We start from the raw sequence: 24,281 nt of genomic DNA, 5'->3' as shown, positions 1-24,281 counted from the left end.
GCCGCCTCCCCGACGAGACGGCGAGGAAACGAGTTAAACTGGCAAATCCTCTTTACACATAAATCTGCCTGAAGATTGTCTCAGCGCCGGCCACCGAGCGAGAAAATTCATAACCTCGTCAATTTGTCAAAAGGCTTAAAAAAAATCCCCAACACCTCCCACCCCCAACCCTCGCCTCCCCACCATCACCCAGCCATTTCTCCTGCACGCCACGATCTAATTAAAGTTGAAAAATAATTAGCGATATATTTTCCTTCTTTAAACAAAAATGAAGAAGAAGGAAGGGCAGTGATTAAAGGAGAAGAGGAGGAAGAGAGCAATTAAGAGGATGGAGGTTGACGAACTCTGTGTACACATGTAGGATTACAGGGTGAGACTTGTGTGAGGCAAAGACAAGCTCGATCACTCTCTCTCTCTCTCTCTCTCACTGTCTTTCACTTTTTTTTTTTTAACCGGCGTGCCACTTCTTCAGCAGCTGATAAAAGCCCAGAGAACAAGATAACCAGCTCGGCAGAGCAGGCGGAAAAGCTTAGGGGACCCGATTTGACAATTAATCAATTATTTGATAGAAATCATCAATCAATCTTGGTGGGGGAATTAATCCAAGAGGGGGGCAGGGGAGAGAGAGATAGAGTGACACAGTGACAGAGGGAGAGAGAGAGAGAGAAAGGGGGGAAGAGTGATGTGCCTTCCTCTTTAATTTGGTAAACTGATTGGCCTTTTTTCCTCGCTCCCCTATCTGAGAGCTTCCTATATCTAATTTACAGAGACAAGGAGTTCACATTAAACTAATGGAGAGAGAGAGAGAGAGAGAGAGACCTAATGCATCTCCTGCCTTTCCTTCCTAGAAAACAATGTTCTGCCCACAGACACTGAAGAGAGGAGATCTACTGTCTGAACATTACACCGACCGAATCCTGTCGTCTGAAGAAAACAGCTGCGTTCAAATGATCGCAACGGTTCGTAGCAACAAGCAGATGAGATCAGAAACTCGTCCCGACCCTTGAACCTCAGGAGCGTCGGCGACCAGACGCTGGTGTTTCGGAACTTTGTTGTCAAGGCAACAATAAAAAACATGTGGATCAAGTTGCAACACTGACTCAGTGTCACCAAGTATCAACCTCCGGGGCTGAAACATGAAGCATCAGCAGTGAAGAGCTGAGAGCTGCAGTTCCTCTAATGACCACCAGAGTCTGGCTCCAGCAGTGAGTCAGTCCCACAGACTCCCATGTTAATGTCCGACTTTACAGCAGAAAGAAACATGTTTACAGCCTGGTACAGAAACTGTTCTGCTCTCTAGAGATCATTTCCTCCTTCATGACACCTGTACGGCTGAATTTATACAACTCACCTGTTTATATTTGATTATGGAGAATTGAGGGCTACTTTGAGTGACAGGTGGCCGAAGTGCTCAGCTCCACACATGCCCCACTTCTTTGCCCATTTTTGCATTAGTTAGGAGTTAGGGGCGGAGTCAGGCCAAGATGGCGATGGCGCAGCAGCTCACTCTGAGCTTCAGAAACCTGTGGGTGACGTCACAGAGGCTACGACCATCTGTATTTACGGTCTACAGGTGTCAAACAAACAAACAAACGTGTGAAAGTCCTGTGTTTGTCGACCCACTACGGCCATTAGAGGTCACCCGACATTAAAACAGAGCTGTGGGTTGTAATAAGCTGCTACACAGACGACCTACGGGTTCGTTTTTTACAGTTGGACAGTCTCACAAGAAGCTGCCTACCTACCTTACATTTCACCTAAAATTTCCATAGAGCACTGTGATCAGCTCCAGGGCAGCTTTAACACTTGCTGCTACAAAGACTGGACAAACTTGAGACTGGTTCTGCCACCGATCGCTCCCCTCTTTCACCTCGGTCCACAACACTCGGGCAGCAAAGGAAGCACCGTATTTTAAAGATGCGGAGAACAGAAAAGGAAGCAGAACACACGCACATTTGTTTCCCATCTGTTGCTCTGTGGACGTGTCGGTGGAAACTTCTGCAAGGATGAGAGCTCGTCGGTGTGCATCAGTGACTCCACAGCGGAGGTGGTGTCTCACATGCTGCAACCTTTACTGTTGTGCTGTGGTGCATTCAGGCACTGTGGGAATCCCCAAGATGTTAGTCTAAGCTGATTAACTGTAACTTTTCAAAAAAAATCACACAACCTCTTAACGATGTCAGTGTAGCGTGTGAAACCAGTTGTGTTTGACAGTTGACAGATACATTAACAGAAACAATACAATACAACAATACAACATAATATTAACAACACAAAGAAACGACCCCTCTACTTCCTGTTTTCATGAACACATCCTGTCAGTTTGAACTCAAGTTTGCAGAAGCATGAGGTAAACAGGGAAATGTGATGATTTGAATACATTTTAATTCAGCAACACACCCACACACACACACACACACACACACACACACTCACACATACACACTCAGCTTGTCAATACCGACTTATTAGCGCCTCCAAGGTCGATGTGTCGACCTCGAGGATGGACGCCTGTCTCTATTAACAGGAACTGGTGGAGAGTGAACCAATTGAGACGCAGAACTCGTTACCAAGTACAATGAAGTGTCCCACCACACACACACACACACACACACACACAGCAATAAAATATGCGTTGTCGCTCGCTGCGCAAATCAACAACCGTCCGACGAGCTGATGAGATTTTAAATGAGCCTTAATTTGTTGGGAATTGTCTTTGGTAATGATAGAGAGAGAGAGAGTGAGAGAGAAAGAGAGAGAGAGAGAGACACAGAGAAATACAAGAGGAAAACTGAGAGACTAGAGAGTTTGTAAGAAGTAACTGAACTGTGAGAAGCTTCATTTGAGTCACAGAAAAATAAAGTGATGTAACAGACAGACAGGTGTATGACCTACCTGCGACAGTCCAAGGTAGATGGAGACGGTCTCAGAGATGTAGAGGAAGCGTCCCTCCTTGTTTAGTGCAAATACAAACCCGTCCAGAGACTGAAAACACACAAAAAGACAAAACAGGGTTGGTTTTAATTCACATCAGAGAAACGCAGGAAACGCTGATGTTGCTGATGTTTCATGGAGAACAGTCAGAGCTTGTTGACGAGGTCCTGATAAACTTCAGACAAGTGAAAGGACTCAACAGAATCAAAAAACTGTGATATGATTTAGTGCAGAGGCCTTTTGTGATGTCAGAGGGGCCCTCTCAGGTTTGTTGCTGTTGTACCACAGTTGACCGCGAGAACAAAAGCTAACTCTGCTACAGCTTCACAGATTCATGGGTCAAAGGTCACCATATATACCTCTGAATTTCACTGGGATAAATGCAAGACCAAAGACCTCTAATAACGCTAATAACAGCTCGACATGCTACATGCTACATAAGGTGGAAGACTATGACATCATAGGATGGTGAAGACAAACAACTGAGGATGACAACCAGCACTGGTGGTAATGTTTGCTACAGTAATACGACGGTGTCTTCCAACATCAGATATGTGGAAAGGTAAGTCTGTCACACACACACACACACACACACAAAGACATCTGAGCATGTCTAATGTCGTATTTACGTGAAGATCACGGCGGAACACTCGACTTCAGCAGCATGCACACACACACACGCACACACACACACGGGCAGGTCTGAGTGTGTCTAATGCTGTCGTTATGTGAAGATCATGGCAGAACACTCGACTCCTTGAGCACAATACACTGATTCAAACACACACAGACACACACACAAAGGCAGTAATACTCCAGAGGTCAGTCAGGTTAATTACATGTGGCTCCCTACTGCTGCAGCTGATACAGCAGGCCTGCACTCTGAATACACTGTACATGCACGACTCTATCTCTAACACTGATATTAATTGTTTGCATGTTGAGGTAGAGAGAGAGAGAGAGGGAGAGAGACAGAGAGAGAGAGGGAGGGAGGAGGAGAGATGTAAAATGGTTTTAAAAAAGCATCAGAAAAGAAAAGAGGATGAGACTTTTCTCTGGATGAACCATGTTGACGAGCTGCGTCAGTCGGACTGTGCAGAGCTCAGAGTTTGAATCTGACGGTTAAATTAACGCCTGGTATGACTGATAAAATCTGGAACAACTCAACTCAATTAACATCTGGATGTGTTTACAGTTGATTTTTGATTTGTACATATTTCTCTCTTTTTGTCAGGTTTTAAACATTTAATCAGAAAGTGCTGTGCGGTGTTGACCTTTAACCTCTCGTGTCTGGTACTGATACTCGCCATGATATGTGTGTGTGTCATGGCTGCTCCCTGCCTGGATCTGTCAGTCTGCCCCTCACAGCTAATGAGATGCTAATGAGATGTTAATCGTCAATGAGGCTCATCAATGTCCATCTACACTGGTTTCCCCATCCTCTGTGTGTGTGTGTGTGTGTGTGTGTGTGTGTGTGTGTGTGTGTGTGTGTGTGCCTCCGTGTGCATATATGTAGCCATGTATGTACATATGGGCATGTATGTGTGTGTGCGATGTCAGGTTCTGGTCTCCGTGTCGTCGCCCTTCACACTAACTGTCCTCGTCCTCATCCTCAATTATCCTCAGGTGACATTTAAACATATCATTAATGCTAACTAGCTTAGCATCAAAGGTTATACCTCACGTGTTATAATCTTGGTTAAGCAGGGCTAACAGGATGATGATCTCAATGTTGATTTGTGAATATTATATATGTGTGTATATATATATGTATATGTATATATATGTGTGTGTGTGTGTGTGTATATATATATATATATATATATACAGTCCAGAAGAAATCACTTTCCCATTCAAGTTCATGAAACATATGTAGACATGAAGTAAAAACCTGTTGGAACAATTTCATTTATTGACATATACGTCTAGCTCATACAAACATCTATGTTTATGTATGTTTATATTGTATTTATATATGTTGGTGAATATGTGTCCATCCCAAAGCCTGTAAATATATGTTGATATTATATATGTAAATATTAAGGGTAGACGTGTGTTTAAAATCAAAAAGAAAAACATATATGACCATGTAGAACTTTTATATGTTGTTTTAATAAGCTTACATAGATAAATTAAATATATATTGTGTGACAAACATGGTTGCATCATGTTACACCAAAAATAAAAATGAATCATATGAATATTTTTAATATAAGCACATATAGAACTTTTATTATGGTTATTACATATATGTTATAAAATAATATCCTCTGTATATATGTGATATAGCTGACATATAATGCAACATCACTCTTGATGAAGGTGCATACATGTCTATGATATGTTTCTGTATTTGCCAGTGTGGCTGCTGAGGTTTCCTGGAGAACTGTGACACAGCCAGGTCGTGGATTATCTCATGCCCCTGCAGAGTGACACAACACAACAGTGGAAACGCCTGAGATGTGGAGATAATCACAACCTGTGTTTTTCTTTTTTACGGTTTTATCATCGTGTCTGATTGAGGTCCAGGTTTAGCAACAAGCAGCTCCAGGTGAAGGGAAGCAAATTTGTGTGTTTCAGAGGGATTAAAATGGATTAATTAGAATTGGAAAGCGAGTTGAAAGGTGTAAGCGAATGTCTGAGTGTGTGTGTGTGTGTGTGTGTGTAAATTATGCTGATATGACGCCGATGTAAACACTCACACACACACACACAGACATAGATGGTGCTGTAAACAAACATAACCTTGCTGACTGCTTCATTAAGTCCCAGGTTGCCTCCCAGAGGTTAAACAGGCCTCAGATTATTAGAGCGGCGACTCCAACCGGAGCTCACAGCTCACATTGTTTTCTGCTGCGTGTTTGTTTTCCTCTGCCTCTTTTGGTTTACACTGGGAATTATGTACGGGGGTCGGCAGAGTCTCGAAAGGTCAGTGAAAGGTTGTAAGATGCACAAAGGTTGGTGTAACAGTCGGAAAACAACATCCAAGCCTCAATAACTGACATTTTCTGCCTTTTAAAAACATTCTCATTAAAGGAGAACACACAGTTTACCACTGATAATCCTGAGGCTGCAGTCTCCACCTCTAACACCAACCACTTGTCATCTGGTTATGAGCAGGTTAAACAATAAGTTTAGGTTGTTGTTTGCAGCTGAGTGCACTCAGGATTAGTGTATACTTGTTAAAGGAAGTGTAGGAAACAAGTGCAAATTCTCTGCTCCTGGCAGAACAAACTTAAATCAACATGAATAGAAACAAAAACAGAATTAATGCTACACTGGACTGTTACAGTCCACAACCCAAACAACGATAAACTGAGACTGGAGTTCAAAGTAAAAACTGACCAGAAAAATAATGGAGACCATTTTTCTAGTAGTTAACACAGATCCAAGCCTGATCCATGTCCCTATCAAAGCCCAGTCCTGATCCAAGCCAGACCTGAATCCCACAAAGGCTAAGATCCAATTTCAAACTGTTACCAACCACTAAAATAAAACTGACAGGTCACCTGACTCTCCAAACAGCCCCAAAGCCAACAGGACCTTCTTCTTCAGGACGACTGTGGTGAGCCTGCGCAGGAGAAAGTCACCTGAGAGAGATTTAATCATCGGCGGCCCCTGCACCTCACACACTGCACGGCCTGCAGGCCAGTCTTTAAGAAAGGCTGATTTAGAGGTTCACACATCTGATCTGAACCAGAACCCCGATGAGATCCAACTGAAGCGACACCAGACTCTGTTCAGGTGCAACACTAAAGATCCAGCAACATGACAAACTACTACAGCACTGCATCAGTTTAAAACTAAACTCAAACTGATCCAAACCACATCTGAGCCTGATCAGAGACTGATCTGAACCAGACCTGAGTCCTAATTCAAACCACACCTGAGGCTGATCCAAGTCCAGAACCAGCTCTGACGTCCAGCACACAATCAGCCTAAAGCCAACAACCGATGTCTTCACCAAACTTCAGTTCACATTACATATATGAAAATATGCCTGAAAACAAAAACCAGGACCTGGACCCAGAGGAAGCAGCAGAGCCCAGTGGATCCAGTACCAGCTGACCTCCGCCTGTTTGGAGGGAGATTGTTTTTCATGCTCTTTGTTGTGTTTCACTTGTATTTGCATATTAATAACACATACATGCACACTGGGACTGTGTGTGTGTGTGTGTGTGTGTGTGTGTGCAGTCCAGACAGACCAAGGACAACTCTCACACAGACACACACACACAGACAGACACACACACACACACACACACACACACTCTGACTCACTTGCAGGAAATGAAACAATACAAACAAACATGTAGAAAACACACATACACACACATGGTGGAACAAATGGACTTTACAGCAAAAGTCATGCACTGACACACACACACACACATTGAGAAAACAGAACACTAACATGCTCACACACACACACTCACAGTCATTGTCTCTATCTCTTCTTCTCTGTCTCTCTCAAACTCAAACACATACACGCCCTGTGGCAGCAGCCTGTGTGTGTGTGTGTGTGTGTGTGTGTGTGTCTGGGTGTGTGTCTCTTTATGAAATCACAGAGGGTCTGACCGCCTCATAGTAATTATGCTAATTGCCTGGATGCCCTTGCCTTTATTTATGCGCGGCTGCTAAGATAAATAAAAGGAAATTGCTTTGGATCTAACTGTATTCATTTCAGCATGCTAACTAGAACGCTAACGCCACTCTCTGCATTTGTGGTGTGTGTGTGTGTGTGTGTGTGAGGAGCAAGAGAGCAAGGGAGCGAGGGGGGGGGGGGGGGGGGGGGGGGGGGCACAGATTTGTTTACCCTTCACAAATTCTGCAGGTAATTGCAATTTTGATTGTACGTTTATTTATTTTATTCTGTGTGTGTGGATGGATTGTACTGATGTGTTTTGTGCGTATGGCATCTGAGGTGGGAGGTTAGTGAGTGTGTCAGTGTGTGTGTGTGTGTGTGTGTGTGCCTCCTGTCTCTCAGTCCTCTGTCATAATGAAATGTTTTGTTCTATTAAGCAGAATGTAACTGTCTGAAAGCCACAGACTGTTCTGCAGAGAAACTAAAGCTGCTGAACAAAACAACCAAAAGGAAAATTCCACCTTAATTAATTAAAAAATGCACCTACTAAAACTGACATGATTAACGGGATTTTAGATAAATTAATAAATGGATTCATCAGTGATTGTTACACAAAGAGCAGCAACTAACTATTTTATTCTGAATTAACTTCCTGCTTCTTTTCAAATCATGGTCCTAACAAACTGACATTAGCTTTGAAAAGCCCAAAGCTAATGTCATGAAATTTCTTGTTTTTGTGCAAGCATCAATCAAAACTGATATTTAGTTACGATCACAAAGGACAAAAATCAACAGTCTTTCATGCACTCTTGCATTTTAAATCAATTTTCTGAACAGTTATTCATTTTTGTGAAATACCATTAATCCCTCAATTTATACCTCAAACCTGCCCAAATATCCTAATTATAGGTACATTTAGGAATGGTACAATTTCAATTTAAAAAATCCCATTAAATTGTTTATAATCTATTAATTTGCCAGTAAATTAACCAGAATTGTTTGGTAAACTCTAATGTTTACAAAGTAACACAGCTGCTGCTGAGTTTGAACCTTAATTGATAAAATTCTGTATTTTTGAGGTGGAAAATGCAGCTGTGTCTGTCATGGAATTTGGTGAAATAAATGACCAGACTGCAGCATTGTGTGCAGCATCCTGGGGGTTGACTCTGGCCTCAATCTGTGTTCAGAGCTGCAGACGTGACACAGAGCAGGACCTGAAAGGAAAAGGTTAAAAACACGTCTCAGCATTCAGGTCTGAGGTTCTGGCCTGTAGCAAGAAGTCGCTCATGATAATGAACAAAAAAAAGAAACAGTGTGATACATTTGAAAGCTTATAAATGGACCTTGACCTTGAGATTATTTTGTCAAACCCCTTTTTTCAGCTTTGATACTTAACAGGCTGAACTCACTGACTGGTCTTCAGTTTCATCAGCTGATGAAAACCATGTGATGTGGTTAAAGAGCTCACTGGTACAAGCTCGTAAAAGGTTCAGTGTCAAATAGTGAATGGGTTGCAACAGGTCAACACAATGCAAAAGCCTTTTGTATTTGTGTTGTTGCTTTTTTATTTGTGTTGTGGCTTTTGTATTTGTATTGTGCCTTTTGTATTGTGTTGACCCTTCTGGGCCACTGTAGATTTTAGCAACAGTCTTCATGAATCAAGCTACAAATAAAACCACAAAATATTATTTCCGAACAAGGGAAACACGATAAGTTAGAGAAGAGCAGATCTTGTTTTTACTTAATAGTAGTGAAATTTTTGAGATGCTAAACCGAAGCTTGAAGATGAAGATGATGATGATGTCAGCTGGTTGTACAGTCTTCAGTCCAGAGTGAGACATCTCAACAACTACTGATCAGATTGTGACGACCGACTGTGATTTCCTGCTCCCCAGAGGGTGCACCCTTCAGACTCTAATGACCCCACGACCTTTCCTGTAGCACCACTCTCAGGACAAAAGAAACCTATAAAGAGTACAAAGGCAGATGCACACAAACATATTTAGAGGCACACACAGGTCTGACTGTTAGGCCATAGACAGTAAAAGGAAGAATTAACAACACACAACCTCAACCGCACACATGCACAAAAACACACACACACACAAATGTCTAAATCTGGGCGTTCAGACAGTAAAAGAAAGAATTGCAATTGATTAGTGAGCGCTGCTGAATGGCTCGCTCCCTCTGCTTTCCACCTCCTGCAGATTACTGCATCGATCGCCCACACTCACACACACACACACACACAACACACACACACACACACACACACACACAACACACACAACAGAAAAGGCCATCTTTTAACCATTCAGAACGGGCGGTTTAAATGTTACTGTCTAGCTCTCTGCCTCTTAATGACAAATGGAAAAACAGACTGTGTGTGTGTTTGTGTGTGTGTGTGTGTATGTGTGTGTAGCAGAGAGAGGGAGAACGAGAGAGAAACAGAGAGAGAGGGAGGGAGAGAACAAATGAATTGTAAAGAGGACAGAAAAATGGGGTAGAGGGTGATAAATAGGAAAACGACAAATAAAGAAATCATGAAACAAAGAGCTGGAGAGCGGGAGGGAAAGTGATTAAAAAGCAATAGAGAGAACAGGGAGGAAAGGACAAACAAAGAGCTTTAGAGAAAAAGGAAAAAGAAAAAGGAAAAGTAACAAAAATGATTAAAAGATGAGAAAAACAGAGCACAAAAGCTAATTTCAAGAAGGAAACACACTATATGGTCTAATGTATGCAGAAAACTGAACGTCATACCCTAATATGATACTTGAATATATCATCGAAACCATGAACATTAACATGCTGCTGTAACAGCCTCCACTCTTCAGGGAAACAATCCTGTCGCCTAGAAATTACATTTAAAATACAGTTTAAAGGAAACACCATGCCACCAGGTTTGTATTTTTTTAATCAACATAATGAGGAAATGCTAATTAGGAAATCAGGCAAGTGTCAAAATGTTGACACTGAACATATCAGTGACATATTCATTTTTTTCCTGAAATAAATTGCTCTGTAAATACAATATCACTCACAGCAACTTAAGCTTCGTTATGTTTAGTCAGCTAAAGGCACCTGGTTAAAGGTCCCATATCTTACACTGTTTAGTTTTACATCTCCTCTCTCAGGCTTCTCTCTGGAGCTCTAGTAACAACAGGTTGTTTTGTGTCAGTCTCTGTTCTGATTGTGTTTCCTGACCCACGTCCAGGCCAACCACATGTAAGTGGCTGTAGCTTACTACTGTTACCTGGTAAAACTCACAGCTAAATGAAAATGGCGCAGGTCAGTCAGCACTGAAATGAGCCAAGCAGACAATCAAATTCTGACTAAGATACTGCGGTATTTCAGAAAAAAAAAAAAAAAAAAAAAAAAAAAAAATATATATATATATATATATATATATATATATATATATATATATATATATATATATATATTATTACTATTTTATTCATCCAATGATTGTGCAGCATTTCCATAACTTTTTCTGTCCTGTAGCTGTTGAGTCAGTGACGGTAAGACAAGTTGGTGTTGGTAACAAAGTTAAAACAAAGAAGAAAAAAAACTGTTGGAAAGTGGGTCCAGGTGGGGCATGTTTCGTTGTGACATCACAAAGTTCCTGAAGTCCTGACGGCTGGTTTTAAGGCTCAGTCTCTGAATACAGGCTGTGTGCATTTCTCTGTGGACTGAGGCTTTGATACTTTCACAGTATTAATATAGAACCTAGACCTGCTTTATAATCACAAACACATGGACATCTACCTTTAGACTGGGTGGAGCTTTAAAGTTTGTCAAAGAAGGTTGTCCCGCATTGAAAATGACATGAAGCACAAGAGACGATGTGTTTCCTGAACTGACATTTAAACAAACGAAGATCTTTCACATAACAAAGTAATCACAAGCATAACTAAATAATCTCACACAATATATGCGTTTGTGAGAGTGTGTGTCTGTGTGTTCTCCATCCAGCATATGGATCTTTACAGTCTGACCCTGTGGGTTTTAAAGGCACAGTTCACTCATTTAGTTCCCAGTTCGCTCCCAGTTCACACATTAACAACAACTGGAACAACTGGAGCAGCAGATCCTCGGCTGCACGGGGACAATAAAACCTCCCTCCCCCAGCTGCAGTAAAGACAATATTTGCCTGGCTTTATTTTCATCACCTGCTTCTTTTTTTGTAAACCAGGCTGGTCTGCTGGACTTCTGCCAAGTGACGATAATCTTTTCTAAATATAAATATTCTGTTCATTCAGGTCGACTTCTCACTGATCTGTAACAGTGATGGACTGTTTATTTTCATTTGTTTACTTTTTAATTTACATCATTTTTTTTTACCTATTTCAAACAAATATTGGAGTCATGCAAAAATCTTTCTTTACATTCACAATCCTTTGCAGCTAAGGTCCAATCAGGTCACATGATCCTGCTCGCTGTCAGTTGCTAGAGGGGCTCGAACTTCCTGTTAGAGAGCTGAACTGCTTCCTGTCCAACTAATGTACTGACAAGCAGCATCAAGAGTCAGGCTGACATTCTGCCTGCAAAGGTCAACACACACACACACACACACACACACACACACACACTCAAATGCATACACATCCTCATAAGGACAAACACACACAAATCGACTCACACAAATACACACACACACACAACGTCTTGCTATCATTGCCAAGTCCAAAAGGTCAACTTCATGCTGATTGGTGATAGAACTATCAAATGAACCAATCAATAGCCAAGAGGAGGAGGAGGAGGAGGAGAAAAGGGGGCTCCAGGGAGAGAGAGAAGAGGGAGAGCGATCTAAGATGGCAACACATCAAGAGAGAGAGAAGGTGGGAGGACATGGGAAAGAGGAGAGAGAGAGAGAGAAAGGAGGAGGGGGAGGAGAAGCAGGCTTGGACAGAGAGGTGAGGGATGAGCAAGGTAAGGAGACCAGAGAGAGAGAGGAAGGAGGATGAGGAAAATAGGAAGAGGAAGGTGGAGAAAGGTCAGCATGTCAATATAGGAAAGACAGGAAGAGGCCAGAGGGGAAGGAAAGGGGAGGTTTGAACAGAGAGGTGAGGGGAGACAAGAGGGGAGGCAGAGAGAGATGGGAGGAGGAGTTGAGGGAAGAGGAGGGTTCAGAAAGGTCAACACATGTCAATAATGGAAAGAGAGAGAGAGAGAGAGAGAGAGAGAGAGAGAGAGAGAGATCAGTCCATAGCAGAAGAGAGAGAGAGAACAGGAGTGAAAAAAAACAGATCTATCCTCTTAATACTGTTTCTGTGTACGTGAGATCATTTCTAAACTAAGATATAAACTCAAATTCCAATTAACGGGTTTATTACTGTAACCATGACGACGAAGGTCTGGTATGTTATGGTACTTCAGGAGAGGCTCGTATGGGTCATATCAGGTGTGGTCGTACAGGTCGGTGGACCGGAACATTAAACATACGGATACTCACAGGTTTGTATTTGATTAACATGGATTAATATAGTGCATCTGTTCCATCAGATGGATGAATATGACACGGGAGAGCAGTGTTCGATTCCCAACGTTCATTTCCTGTTTCCAACAGTCAAGGTTTGTTATTGTATCCATGACAAAACCCCAACTTTAGTCAAGCACTAATTTTATGATGCTTCCCTGTTTTTAACACCTTATTTCTCTACCTAAGCCGAACCAAACCTGAACCACAGAGTTGCCAAATCACAAACAGATTTTCCAACAGTGTATTAGTTTTTGAAGACAGTGATGTCACTCTTAAGTCTTTGCTTTGCTTAAGACACGTTTTACGTCTTCCATACTTGTAACGTTGTATAAATGAGGAGAGTTTACATTTCATTTGACTTTAATTGTGGTGATCGAGGGTCTGGATTTTTATTCTTATTCACGTTAAAAATACAGAGAGCAGGAGAGAGAGATAACAGCATCAGTGTGATATTGCAGACACTCGGAGCTGTCGCTGCTCCTCCTTTTTAATCAAAAGCAACAATCGACATGTGGACAGGTGACCCACACACACACACACACACACACACGCGCACACACACAGTGACAGCCCTGGAGTAATAATTCCACTCTTCCAGTTATTGCTCAGAGCTCAATATCACTTTTATTCCCTGGAGATGTGTGTGTGTGTGTTAAGGATCCCAATCCACTCAGTCTCGAGGTCCAGTACTGACCACAGCTCTCTCTCTGTGTGCCGTACAGTCACAGCTGTACGACGCAGGAGTTAAAACCTTCCTCTCAATAAAGAGACAATAATATCTATAACATGATGCCGGTGGAAGTGTAATCTGAAAATAAGGAATCTTTTCAGTCCCCAACCTCCCAGCTGACTTTAGACCTATCAAAAGTTTGCAAAACAAATCCTGGGAGCCCAGCTTTCATGAGCTTTTCATACCTTTTATTAATTTTCCACTGGAGTTCTGTGCATGTTCGTCCCCACTGTCACATCTGTCACACAGACTCTGTACAAACACTTGAAACATGAAGCATCAACAGTGAAGAGCTGAGAGCTGCAGTTCCTCTAATGACCACTAGAGTCTGGCTCCAGCAGCGAGTCAGTCCCCATAGACTCAAAACTCTAAAGAATTTATAGAACTCACCTGTTTATATTTTATTAAGGACTAAAATTAAGTAGAATTGAGGGTGTGGCCTCTTTGAGTGCAAGTGTCTGAGCATATGCTTGCCACAAACCAGACGTCTTGGCTCTACACCTCTTTGCCCATTTTTGGGAGTCATTTTTGGGAGTCAGGCAGTGCCAAGATGGCGACAGTGGAACAGCTCACTCTGAGCTTCTTCAGGAACCTGTGGGTGACGTCACAGAGGCTACGTCCATCTTTTTTTACAGTCTACAACAGATGCATTCTTCACATCCATGTCTTCTCATTTTCAATCCATTGACATAAAAATATTGTAAAACGTTCGTACTCTTTAGACTCATATTTTAGGACATACTGTGTCTGCATAGAAATACCATGAGTCATTCAAGTACTTCATTCATTTCTATTCTAGTTGACACTCTTGGTCTCCTTATCCTCTTTTTATTGCTCTTTCTGGAGCTTTCAACCATGACAGTGACCATGACAAGATTGTTTTACCAGCTGCTGTTTCCTGGTTTAGACTGAATCACTGAGTTGAATTCTATTTTATTCTATTGTACAACAGTTTGCTTTATCAGGTCATGTGTCTCTGGTATGTTGGTCAGTGTAGCTGAACCTCCAATCTGTTGCCGTGGAGATGAGATGTGGTGACTTCCTCACAACAAACGAGTGGGTGTGGGCAATCAAACACCCACACCCACACACACACATACACACACACTCACTCACACACACACACACACACACACACAATATGTTGTATGATTCAAGGACAGAAGTGTTGATAAATCTCTTTAATGCTCTCCAGATGGATGCTGTTACTCTGCAGTTTAACCTTAGGATACCCTTCCAAAACACAGGCACACGACACAGAGCAGATGCACAGACGTCAGGATCCCGAGTGCCTCTCCTCCACATACTGGGTCTGTCTTGTCTGAACACAAACCTATTTCTGGCTCTTTTTTTGTTGAGTCATTGGCACAAGCAAAGAGACACTGAGCTGAAACTGTTCTGCTTCACAGATCAAAAGTCAAAGGCACAGGACTGAATCCAGAAGATTTTTAGGATGGAAGTCAACGACAAATCCCAGAGAGCATTTCATATATATATATATATATATATATATAAGATAAGAAACATGTAATCAAAAGCTTCAGATTCAGTTTGTTGTGTGACTCATGGTTGGGCAAAGTTAAAGGCTATTTACCAGGATTTAAGGCAAAGTGGGCAACATGAGACTGAGAGCCGAGAGTCCATTCACAATTTTTTGGTAATTTGATCAACTGTAATTTTATTTGTAAAAATACGCTACCAAAGCACATATTTCAATTGTGTCTTGGAAAGCATCCCTGTAAATGTAGTCTTTAAGATCTCTGTCATTTTAGCTGATATTGTTCATACATGTTGAAATTCTACTAAAATGACCACACATCAAACCCGGGGCCCAGTGTTCCAGCAGAGAGCCGCTGTACACAGGCAGAGCCACCAGGGTCAGGGAACAGGAACGCGACGCAATGTTGACTCTGTTTCATGTGTTGGACGGTAACAAATGTGGGAAAACGTTAGCTAGCTGCTGCCAGCTTAACACACATCTCAATTCTGACCAGGGAGAGGAATGTCTGGAACAAAAAAGATGATATATCTGCTTCTGCTGCATCGATTTTAATACTTAAATTTTTTTTTTCTTTTTTCTGAAACCAGAAGCTCTGCCAACGTCTCCATTCTCCAAGTACTTTTAGAGTACTAAACAATACTGCAGTACTGTACAACTGTACTGCTATTGGCCTTTTAAAGTAATAATAATCCAGTGTGACATCTACTGCAACTGGACACCACATATAATGAAAAAAGCTTTATTGCTATGTCTCTCTTTGACCACTGGGGGGGTTGTCAATGGACAGGAACACACGTCCACATCATTAGTGGTAGGTAGATACTGTACACATATGTACACACACGTACACACACACACACACACACACTCACACACATTTAAAATAAATAACAATTGTGGCTAAAGGCCTAAAAACAATAAAGACTGAATAAAACATCTACTCTCTCTCTCTCTCTCTCTCTGGCTAATCACATGCTTGCTCATTCTCTTTAATGTCGTTTTAGTTCCTGATTAACTTAATGATAAAAGATACACTGATAACATCTTCAATATTAGGAAGAGAAAATGTAATTACAATGCTCATTTAATCAATTATCCCTGCAGTTATGGTGCGAACATTACCATTCAGCCGTGTATTTGTTAATTTGCGGTGGTGGAAATGGTTTTTATCATGGCGGCGCACGCAGAGAGAGCTTTGCTTCAGCTGGGAGGAAACGGATGGAAGTCGCTGCAATCATGATTCATCATTTGCAAAATACATGCAAATGATCATTAGTGCTTTACAGTTTAATGAAGAGGTTTGTTAATCCTAATTTTATCTTGAACAACGTTACCGCTTTAAATATCGGCCTACGTCTAATTCTGCATGTGAGGACTAATTCTTCTGATGGAAGAGAGACGTTTAAAGGGTTCAATCACATGAGACCTTTTTGAAAAGCTGTTTTGTGTCTTCAGCAAATACTTACAGGCCTTTAAATACCATGATAATCCTTCACCTCCTACAGTCTCCTACCAACAGTCAACACTGGAGTCTGGTGTTCGAAACAACAACTATTTGGAGGTTTGTTCGTATCAACAGATGGAACCATCTGAAGATCATGTGATAGAGGCAAAAGCTCCAGAACGGCCACTGAATGGACATCGAGGTGAGATTGCTTTGACTTTTCCAAGGTCACGAATGAACTTTTAAAACAACCAAAATGAGAAGTTCATGAAGTGTTAAGAAAAAAGAAGAAAAAAAACTGCTAAAGGTTGTGTGTTATGATGAAAAACCTTGAGGTGAGATTATTTTGTAAACTTAACAAGTAACAATTCTTAACAATTAACAATTCCTGTCACAGATGATCCACATCTGCTCCACAAATATGATACAAAACGCTGTAGCCCTCTATATAAAATGTTATAATAGAAATTAATCATTCTGCAGTTAAATAAAACCTATCTCAAACCTCTATACTTCCTTAAACAATAGAAGATGAATATAAAAAGCTTATAAACACAGCTGAGCATTCAAAAGCTGCATTTAGCTGAACAGCAACTATTAGTGATAAAATATGAATCACACAAAACCAAACCATCAGCGTGAAGGACACATGGTTTCTGATGTTTCCCCACGAGGAGATGCTTTAATTCAGACCTGGTCTCCAAACACACCTGAACTCTAACAGTATGTTTATATAGAGACGTCCCACTCTACAGCCAAACGGAGAGATGAAGATGGAGAGAACAGAGGGTGGAGGACGAGAACGAGGGTGAGAGAGCACTGCGGGGAAGACGGGAGAGAGAGAGAGATTATGATTCCAAAGCAGCGGACGGCATTTGTCTTCATTTGGTGTGACTGCCTTCATGCGTTATTATTAGCGGCTGTCGGGGGGAGAAAGAGGGGGGGGGGGGGTTTGTAGGAAAGAGGGAGAAACAACACTGGAGAGCGATGGCAGGAAAAAAGAAAGCACAAGCTTTGGTTTTTCAACAACAGCCGGTGGAGGAATCAGCCACTGAAACACACACACACACGCACACACACGCACACACACACACACACACACACACACACACACACACACACAGTATGTTGGAGACGGTCTGGGATATGACATCTATTTTAAATATTTGTCCTGCTCACAGGGAGATGAAGGAAGGTCAATGGACTCTACACACACACACACACACACACACACACACACACACACACACACACACACACACACACACACAGAAATCGGCCTTAGATAGCAACATATTTCAGTCATCAGCCCTTTTCTGTAACTTTAAGGTTTCCAGTGGGAGAATAATGTGTCTTCAGGCCAGCTGCCAGCCCTGATTCCAATCTTTCAGCTAAACTAAGCTAAGCTAAGCTAAGCTAAGCTAACCACATCCTAACTCCAGCTCTGTACTTAAAGGTCCCATATTTTACACATCTCCTGTGTTTTATTTCAAGTGTTGATATCCATAAGAAGATATATTTCTGCAAGGTTGGATGGTGGGTCCAGGTGGGCGGGGCTTGGGGCGTGGCTGAGGGCAGTGACTGCTTTGTTGTGACATCACAAAGTTCCTGAAGTCCTGACGGCTGGTTTTAAGGCTCAGTTTCTGAATACAGGCTGTGTGCATTTCTCTGTGGACTGAGGCTTTGATACTTTCACAGTATTAATATAGAACCTAGACCTGCTTTATAATCACAAACACATGGACATCTACCTTTACACTGGATGGAGCTTTAACACACACAGAATTAAGATTGATATGCATCTCCAGAAGAAAACATATCAGTGTATTTTTAATTAGCCCGACCTTTTCCCCCTCATTACTGCTGGCTGCTCCACTCCACTGTGAAACCAGGGGCCTGAGAGCTGCCTCAGATCAGTTTAAAGACGTTTCCACCCACCAAACAGATCTTTACTTCTTCCAGGAAACTGTCCTGCTTGACCTTCTCTCTGCGTCTCTTTCATCCAGATCTCGTTTCCAGTATAAGAAATGTACATGTATTGATGTTCAGTGTTTTTCTCTGTGTTCCAGTTATTAATCCATAAAGCAGCAGCTCTGTCTGTTTCCTCCCCATTAATGATTTCTCTGTGTATTTTCCTGCAGATAAAGTGCTCCCAGATTGAAAATGATTTTCTTTTTTCTTAATCTCATTACTATGATTCTTTTCCTCTTGTTTCTCCTCTTCATCTCTTTATGCTTCTTCTTCCATTTTTGGGCACAAAACTCCCATCCAATCAAATAAATCCTCCTCTCTTGTTCGATTTCAGTCTCCTCCTGTTGTTTTCATGTTATTTTCATTCCTTTCGATGCAGTTTTTCTCCTAAAACACATGCAGTTTGACGAGCACAGGCATACAAATGTAAAATCATGTACACAGGCATGTGCACGCACAAAATCACAGGTATGCATACAAGTGCAACATCACAATAAGACACACAGACACATACAGGTACAACAGCCGCATGGTAGCTGCTTCACTTTCCCTTCTCTACCCTCTAACCAGCTGATTTAGTGCTGAGGCACGTACTGGAGTGGAAAACAAACACCTCCAGCGCCAGCAGAGGCAGCGGCAGAGCGAGAGGTTATGTTTGACACACCGCTAACTCTCGGGGTAAAAATTTAAAGAGACTCGGTTTACAGCAGGCATCCAGCACCTGGAGGATACGAGCTGTTGTTTGTGAGCCTGCAGAGAGTCCAACAGCAGGAGATGCAAACGCTTCCTGGTGCAGTAAACCCCACCCATCTGGTGCTCCTCGCAGTACAAAACAAACACCACAAGAGGAACGAGGGATCTCTCTGATCACTGTGATTTTAATGCAAAGAAATACGATGATGTTGTCTTTTGTTTCTGCAGCTTTAAGTGATTCATTACAATCTAATAAGGGTTTCAAATCCATGACACATAAGCAGCTTGTTTATTGATTATTTATTGGTTATTGATTATTCTGATGTTATTTAGTAAAAACCAAACCAGACCAAACTATAAAGCAAACAAAACCAGAACAGACAAGGTCCAGCCAGACCAAACTAGACCACAAACCAAACCACAAGAGACCAGAAGAAAAACCATAACATACCAAACTAAACTAAACCACAGACCAGGACCGAACCAGACCAGTGTATGTGAAGCAAACACACACTTTCCGATTACAGTCGACACTCTGCTGGAGGCAGAACTGTACCACGCACACACACAGGCAACAGATCGGTGATGGGAGTGAAGCCATAACCTTCCCCTCCCTACCCACAATCCCTCTGGGGACTGCCTCAGCCAGCTGCTGCTGCCTCCACCCTGACTGACAGCCCGACACACACACACACACACACACACACACACACACACAGTGAAAATTAGAGAGAAACAAAATGAGGGAGAAACAGGGGAAGAGAGGGGGAGAGAGAGAACATTAGGAATGAGGTGAGAGAGAGAGAGAGAGAGAGAGAGAGAGAGAGAGAGAGGGCGGACGACAGCCAAAATCATGGAGGCGTTTCCTGTTTGATTAGAGCAGATTTCTCTGTTGGATTGTAGTGATTATGAAGGGTGACAGAGCCAGGTGACTGAGACATGCCAGCCGTCTCTCTCACACACACACACACACACACACACACACACACACACACACACACACACACACACACACACACACACACCTCTGCAGACTTGTTAATGTGAACACAACACATGTGTTTCATCCAATCTGGGATTTTATGACACTGAACGCGAACATCACACGACAACGCCTGCACGACGTAACATGACGCAACAGAAAAACTACGACAACAAGGAGACGATGAGAATAAATTCATGACGTGCTGCGAGGCACAGCAGGACACTGCACACCATCGTGTTGGGTTTTTTATTTTTATTACTCTACATACTGCTGTGAAAAAACCCTGGTGGAGAAATTATTTTATAACTGAGAATCAAACTCCAATATATTTTGACTAATGACCCAAATGTTCATGGCATTATAAATTGATGATAACAATAATAATAATAATGATAATAATAATAAACTTCATAGCCACTTTCATAATGAAAGGCAGCACCAAGTACATCACATAATAAGACATAATATCAACATAAAAACATGTTAAAAACAATAAAACATGTTAAGAACATTAAAGATGGATTAATAATAAATTAATAGAAAAAAAATTGTGGTTAAGTAGTGTCAAGTATCACTTATTCAGATTCTAATGATTGTTTTCTTTGGATATTTCTTGATTTAAATCTGGAAACACTGAAGAACTGAGCAGCTTATTGTGTATTTTTAATGGGAATAAAGGGGCGAAACATGTTTAAATAGTCCCCAAAGAAAAGCATGAAACGAGTCAGATTCAATTAGATGTTATATAATTAATTAGAGTCTTTGGTTGTTAAATTACAGTGTTCATGATCTCAGTGTCTCCTGTGGTAGGAAATAACATTTACGCAACTACTCCTCTTGAGTAGGTACTTTTACTTTGAGTATTGTCATTGTGTCCTTCTTTATACTTTGACTTTTAACTACATACTAAACAAAACTATCTCACAAAAGGACAGATTATAAAAAATAAATGCAGATTTATGTAGCAGATCTGCTTTTTTCCTTCTTCTTTCATTTTACATTAGTCATTTCATGACCCCTAAGATTAGTCTGGTGTCCCCTTGGAAGGGCCCCTCCCCTAGGTTTGAACCACTGGACTACACAAACAGTCCAGTCCATCCCCTACTGTACAAAAGAATTCAGCAACACAACAAAGAGGATGAGAGGACGAGAGAAGAGGAGAGAGGAAGTGGAGAGGAAACGACAAAATAAAAGCATCTCGCAGAGAGAAAGAAACAGAGAGAAGAAAAGAGAAAATCCCCTGTCGTCTCTGTGACAGTAAAACCATTAATCCACATGCTCACAACCTTATAATGAAATTATTCTACAGAATCCGCTTTCACTCTGTGTGTGAGTGTGAGTGAGTGAGTGAGTGAGTGTGTGTGTGTGTGTGTGTGTGTGTGTGTGTGTTTGTGTGTGTGAGTGTGTGTGAGTGTGTGTGAGTGTGTGTGAGTGAGTGTGAGTGAGTGTGTGGGAATGTGTGTGTGAGCAGATTAATTTGGCAGGGGGTGAGGATTCGCTCTATCCTGCATCTGGAGAGGAAGGAGGGTTTTACATCTCAACCCTCCCTGTTCAGCTCAGTGTTAGTAACACACACACACACACACACACACACACGGAGGAACAAATAAATGTAGGAACACACATTAATAAATATGCAATTACACACAGCAATATGCACACACACGCAGTCAGGAACAAGGAAACACACACACACACACACACACACACACACACACACACACACACACACACACACACACACACACACACAGAGAACAAAGCGACAGAAGGACAGAGATATAATCTGTTCGTCTTTTCATTGTTGCCGTTTGTTCAATTGTCACTTTGGCTTTCTAGTGATCCTCTGTTTCCTTTGATCTCGCTCTCTGTCTCTCTCTGTCACACACACAAACTCTTTTATTTCATGTGTGTCCATATTGAGCTGGGTGAATACAAACACACTGTTTAGATGTGAAATCTGCATTTTAACACATAAACACTGAAACACAAAGAACAGGAAAAGTCCTCGGGTCAACGAACAGGTTCTGAGCCTGGCGTGGTCCCTGACACTGACACGGTGAATGAACCTCTGTTCTGTTCCATCCTGTCATCACCTTCACTGGGTTTTCATAAAGACTAAATCTGTGTTTAGTTGATCTCATTTTCATATTACGTTTCTTCTGTCAGACAAGTGAATCAATAATTATCCAATAATTAGCCCAATTCAGCTTTAATCTGCTGAACTTGAGAACTGCTTCAGTAAAGTGTATTTTGGGGGTAAGTGTACTGACATTAGAGGACAGAATTTTGCCGGATTAAAGGGCCATTTGTACATTTTCTCTGTCGCCAAACATGTTTTCTTGTCAGCAGCGGGTGGTGGTGATTGTCGTCGACAAGAGCTTCAGCCATTGTTGCGTTTACACAGCAGGAAGTTGTAATACGCCCTCTGAGCAGCACTACGTCTGCTAGCTGGTTAGCATGCTAACTTCAGTAGAAGAAGACGTTGTAGAGGCAACATTGGTGTTGTTTTCCGCCTCTGGAGACAGATGTTGGTGAGTAAAGGAATCAAGTTTGATGCTGATGTTTCTTTAGACTGAGTAAGTGAATAGCTGCTATTACTAATGCTAGCTAGGTAGCAATAGAAAAGCTTACAAATAGCCTCTTTAAATTGATTTTTTGTTAGCTTTTAGCAGAATCAGGTTGTGAATACAACATTGTCATATGACCTTATCTTTATATCCAGTTGTCAGCGACATTAGCAACATACAGTCCAGTGTTGCCTCTGTTAGCTCTGAGTTTGGTCTCCACCAGCTCCTGAGGGAAACATCTGACTCTTTAGCTGCTAAATGTTCCACTGTGTTCACCATCTCTCTGACTGTGTAAGCAGTTAGCATATAGTGAGCTAGCTGTTCTGTATGAATTTGACAATGAACCAAAACAATGAGCTGAAAGAGGCTAAAGAGCGAGTGTCACCATGAGCAACACTTTATACGTCACATTTATTCATTTGATCCGTTGTTAATAAACGTTGTTACAGTGGGCCAACACACGAGTTAATGGACTGATATGTCACATCAGGTGATACCTTAAGCTAAGCTAATGCTCTCGCTAACCCTCTCTCAAAAATCTGTCTGATTTTTTTCTCTGTTCTTCCATCCTTCAGTCCACCCCTCTTCCCCTCTCTCCTCCCCCTCCTTTCTTTCTTTCTCTCTCACACTGAGGCTGTTGAAATTCAGTTCGTCTCTCAAGGTTGTTATCTCTCTCTCTCTCTCTCTCTCTTTCACATCAGCATCACGTAGGCCAGGAATGGGGTCAAAGTTCACGGCAATCTGCCTGCCTCCGTGGTCCTCCCACCGGACAGCTTGATTGACAGCAATCAGGACTAACCTCCCCTCCCTCCCCCGTTCCCCCTCCCCCTCCACCTGTCAAGACAAAGTGGCTGATTGTGTGTGTGTGTGTGTGTGTGTGTGGACATTTCCTCTGTCATTTTTAATTATCCAAATCATATTCAGTTTCATACTCCCCCCCCCCTCAAAAAAAACCTCCCATAATCCCCCAGTCCACCCTCTCACCAGACACTGTCAGGAGGGCACCGTCGCGCCACCATTAGCATAAGAGCGTGTTTGTTTAAAGAGCCCGTCCCGCCTATAAAATCAAACAATTAGAGATGCAGACAAGCCTCGGCCTATTGACTGCATAAATAATAAGACCCTGCACTCGTCTTTCTTCTCTTTCTTCCTTCATCTTTCTTTTTTTTCCCCTCGTCTTTCCCTCTCTGGACACTTCGTTTATTGGCTCAGACCTCTTCCCTCCCTCGTTCTCTCCGTCCATCTCTCCACAGTTATTCCCACTGCTAATGAACCTGCCGGACCTCACAGGAAGTCAGAGAGGGGGGTTATGGGTAATCAGGATGCGAGGCTCGACGCTCACTGCCGTGACCTTTAGTCTCGCCGCTGCCGGGTCACGCCGGGGCC

At 42.0% G+C, this 24,281-nt stretch overlaps 1 protein-coding gene across 4 annotated transcripts in view; it reads right to left on the bottom strand.

Annotated features, from left to right (window-relative positions):
* LOC139632877 (neuronal PAS domain-containing protein 3) overlaps positions 1–24,281 on the bottom strand; it is a 287,252-nt gene that overhangs the window by 96,210 nt on the left and 166,761 nt on the right. For all 4 annotated transcript variants that reach the window (XM_071498140.1, XM_071498141.1, XM_071498143.1 and 1 more), the window contains one exon: positions 2,896–2,985. In XM_071498140.1, the coding sequence (XP_071354241.1) occupies positions 2,896–2,985 (90 nt within the window). The remainder of the gene's footprint in view (positions 1–2,895; positions 2,986–24,281) is intronic.

This window comes from Trachinotus anak, unplaced genomic scaffold (assembly GCF_046630095.1).
Source record: "Trachinotus anak isolate AG129_WGS33_773 ecotype Australia unplaced genomic scaffold, CSIRO_AGI_Tana_v1 ptg000015l, whole genome shotgun sequence".
Lineage (NCBI taxonomy): Eukaryota > Metazoa > Chordata > Actinopteri > Carangiformes > Carangidae > Trachinotus > Trachinotus anak.
The sequence above is the reverse complement of the archived record's forward strand: the minus strand, read 5'-3'. Positions and strand labels throughout refer to the sequence as shown.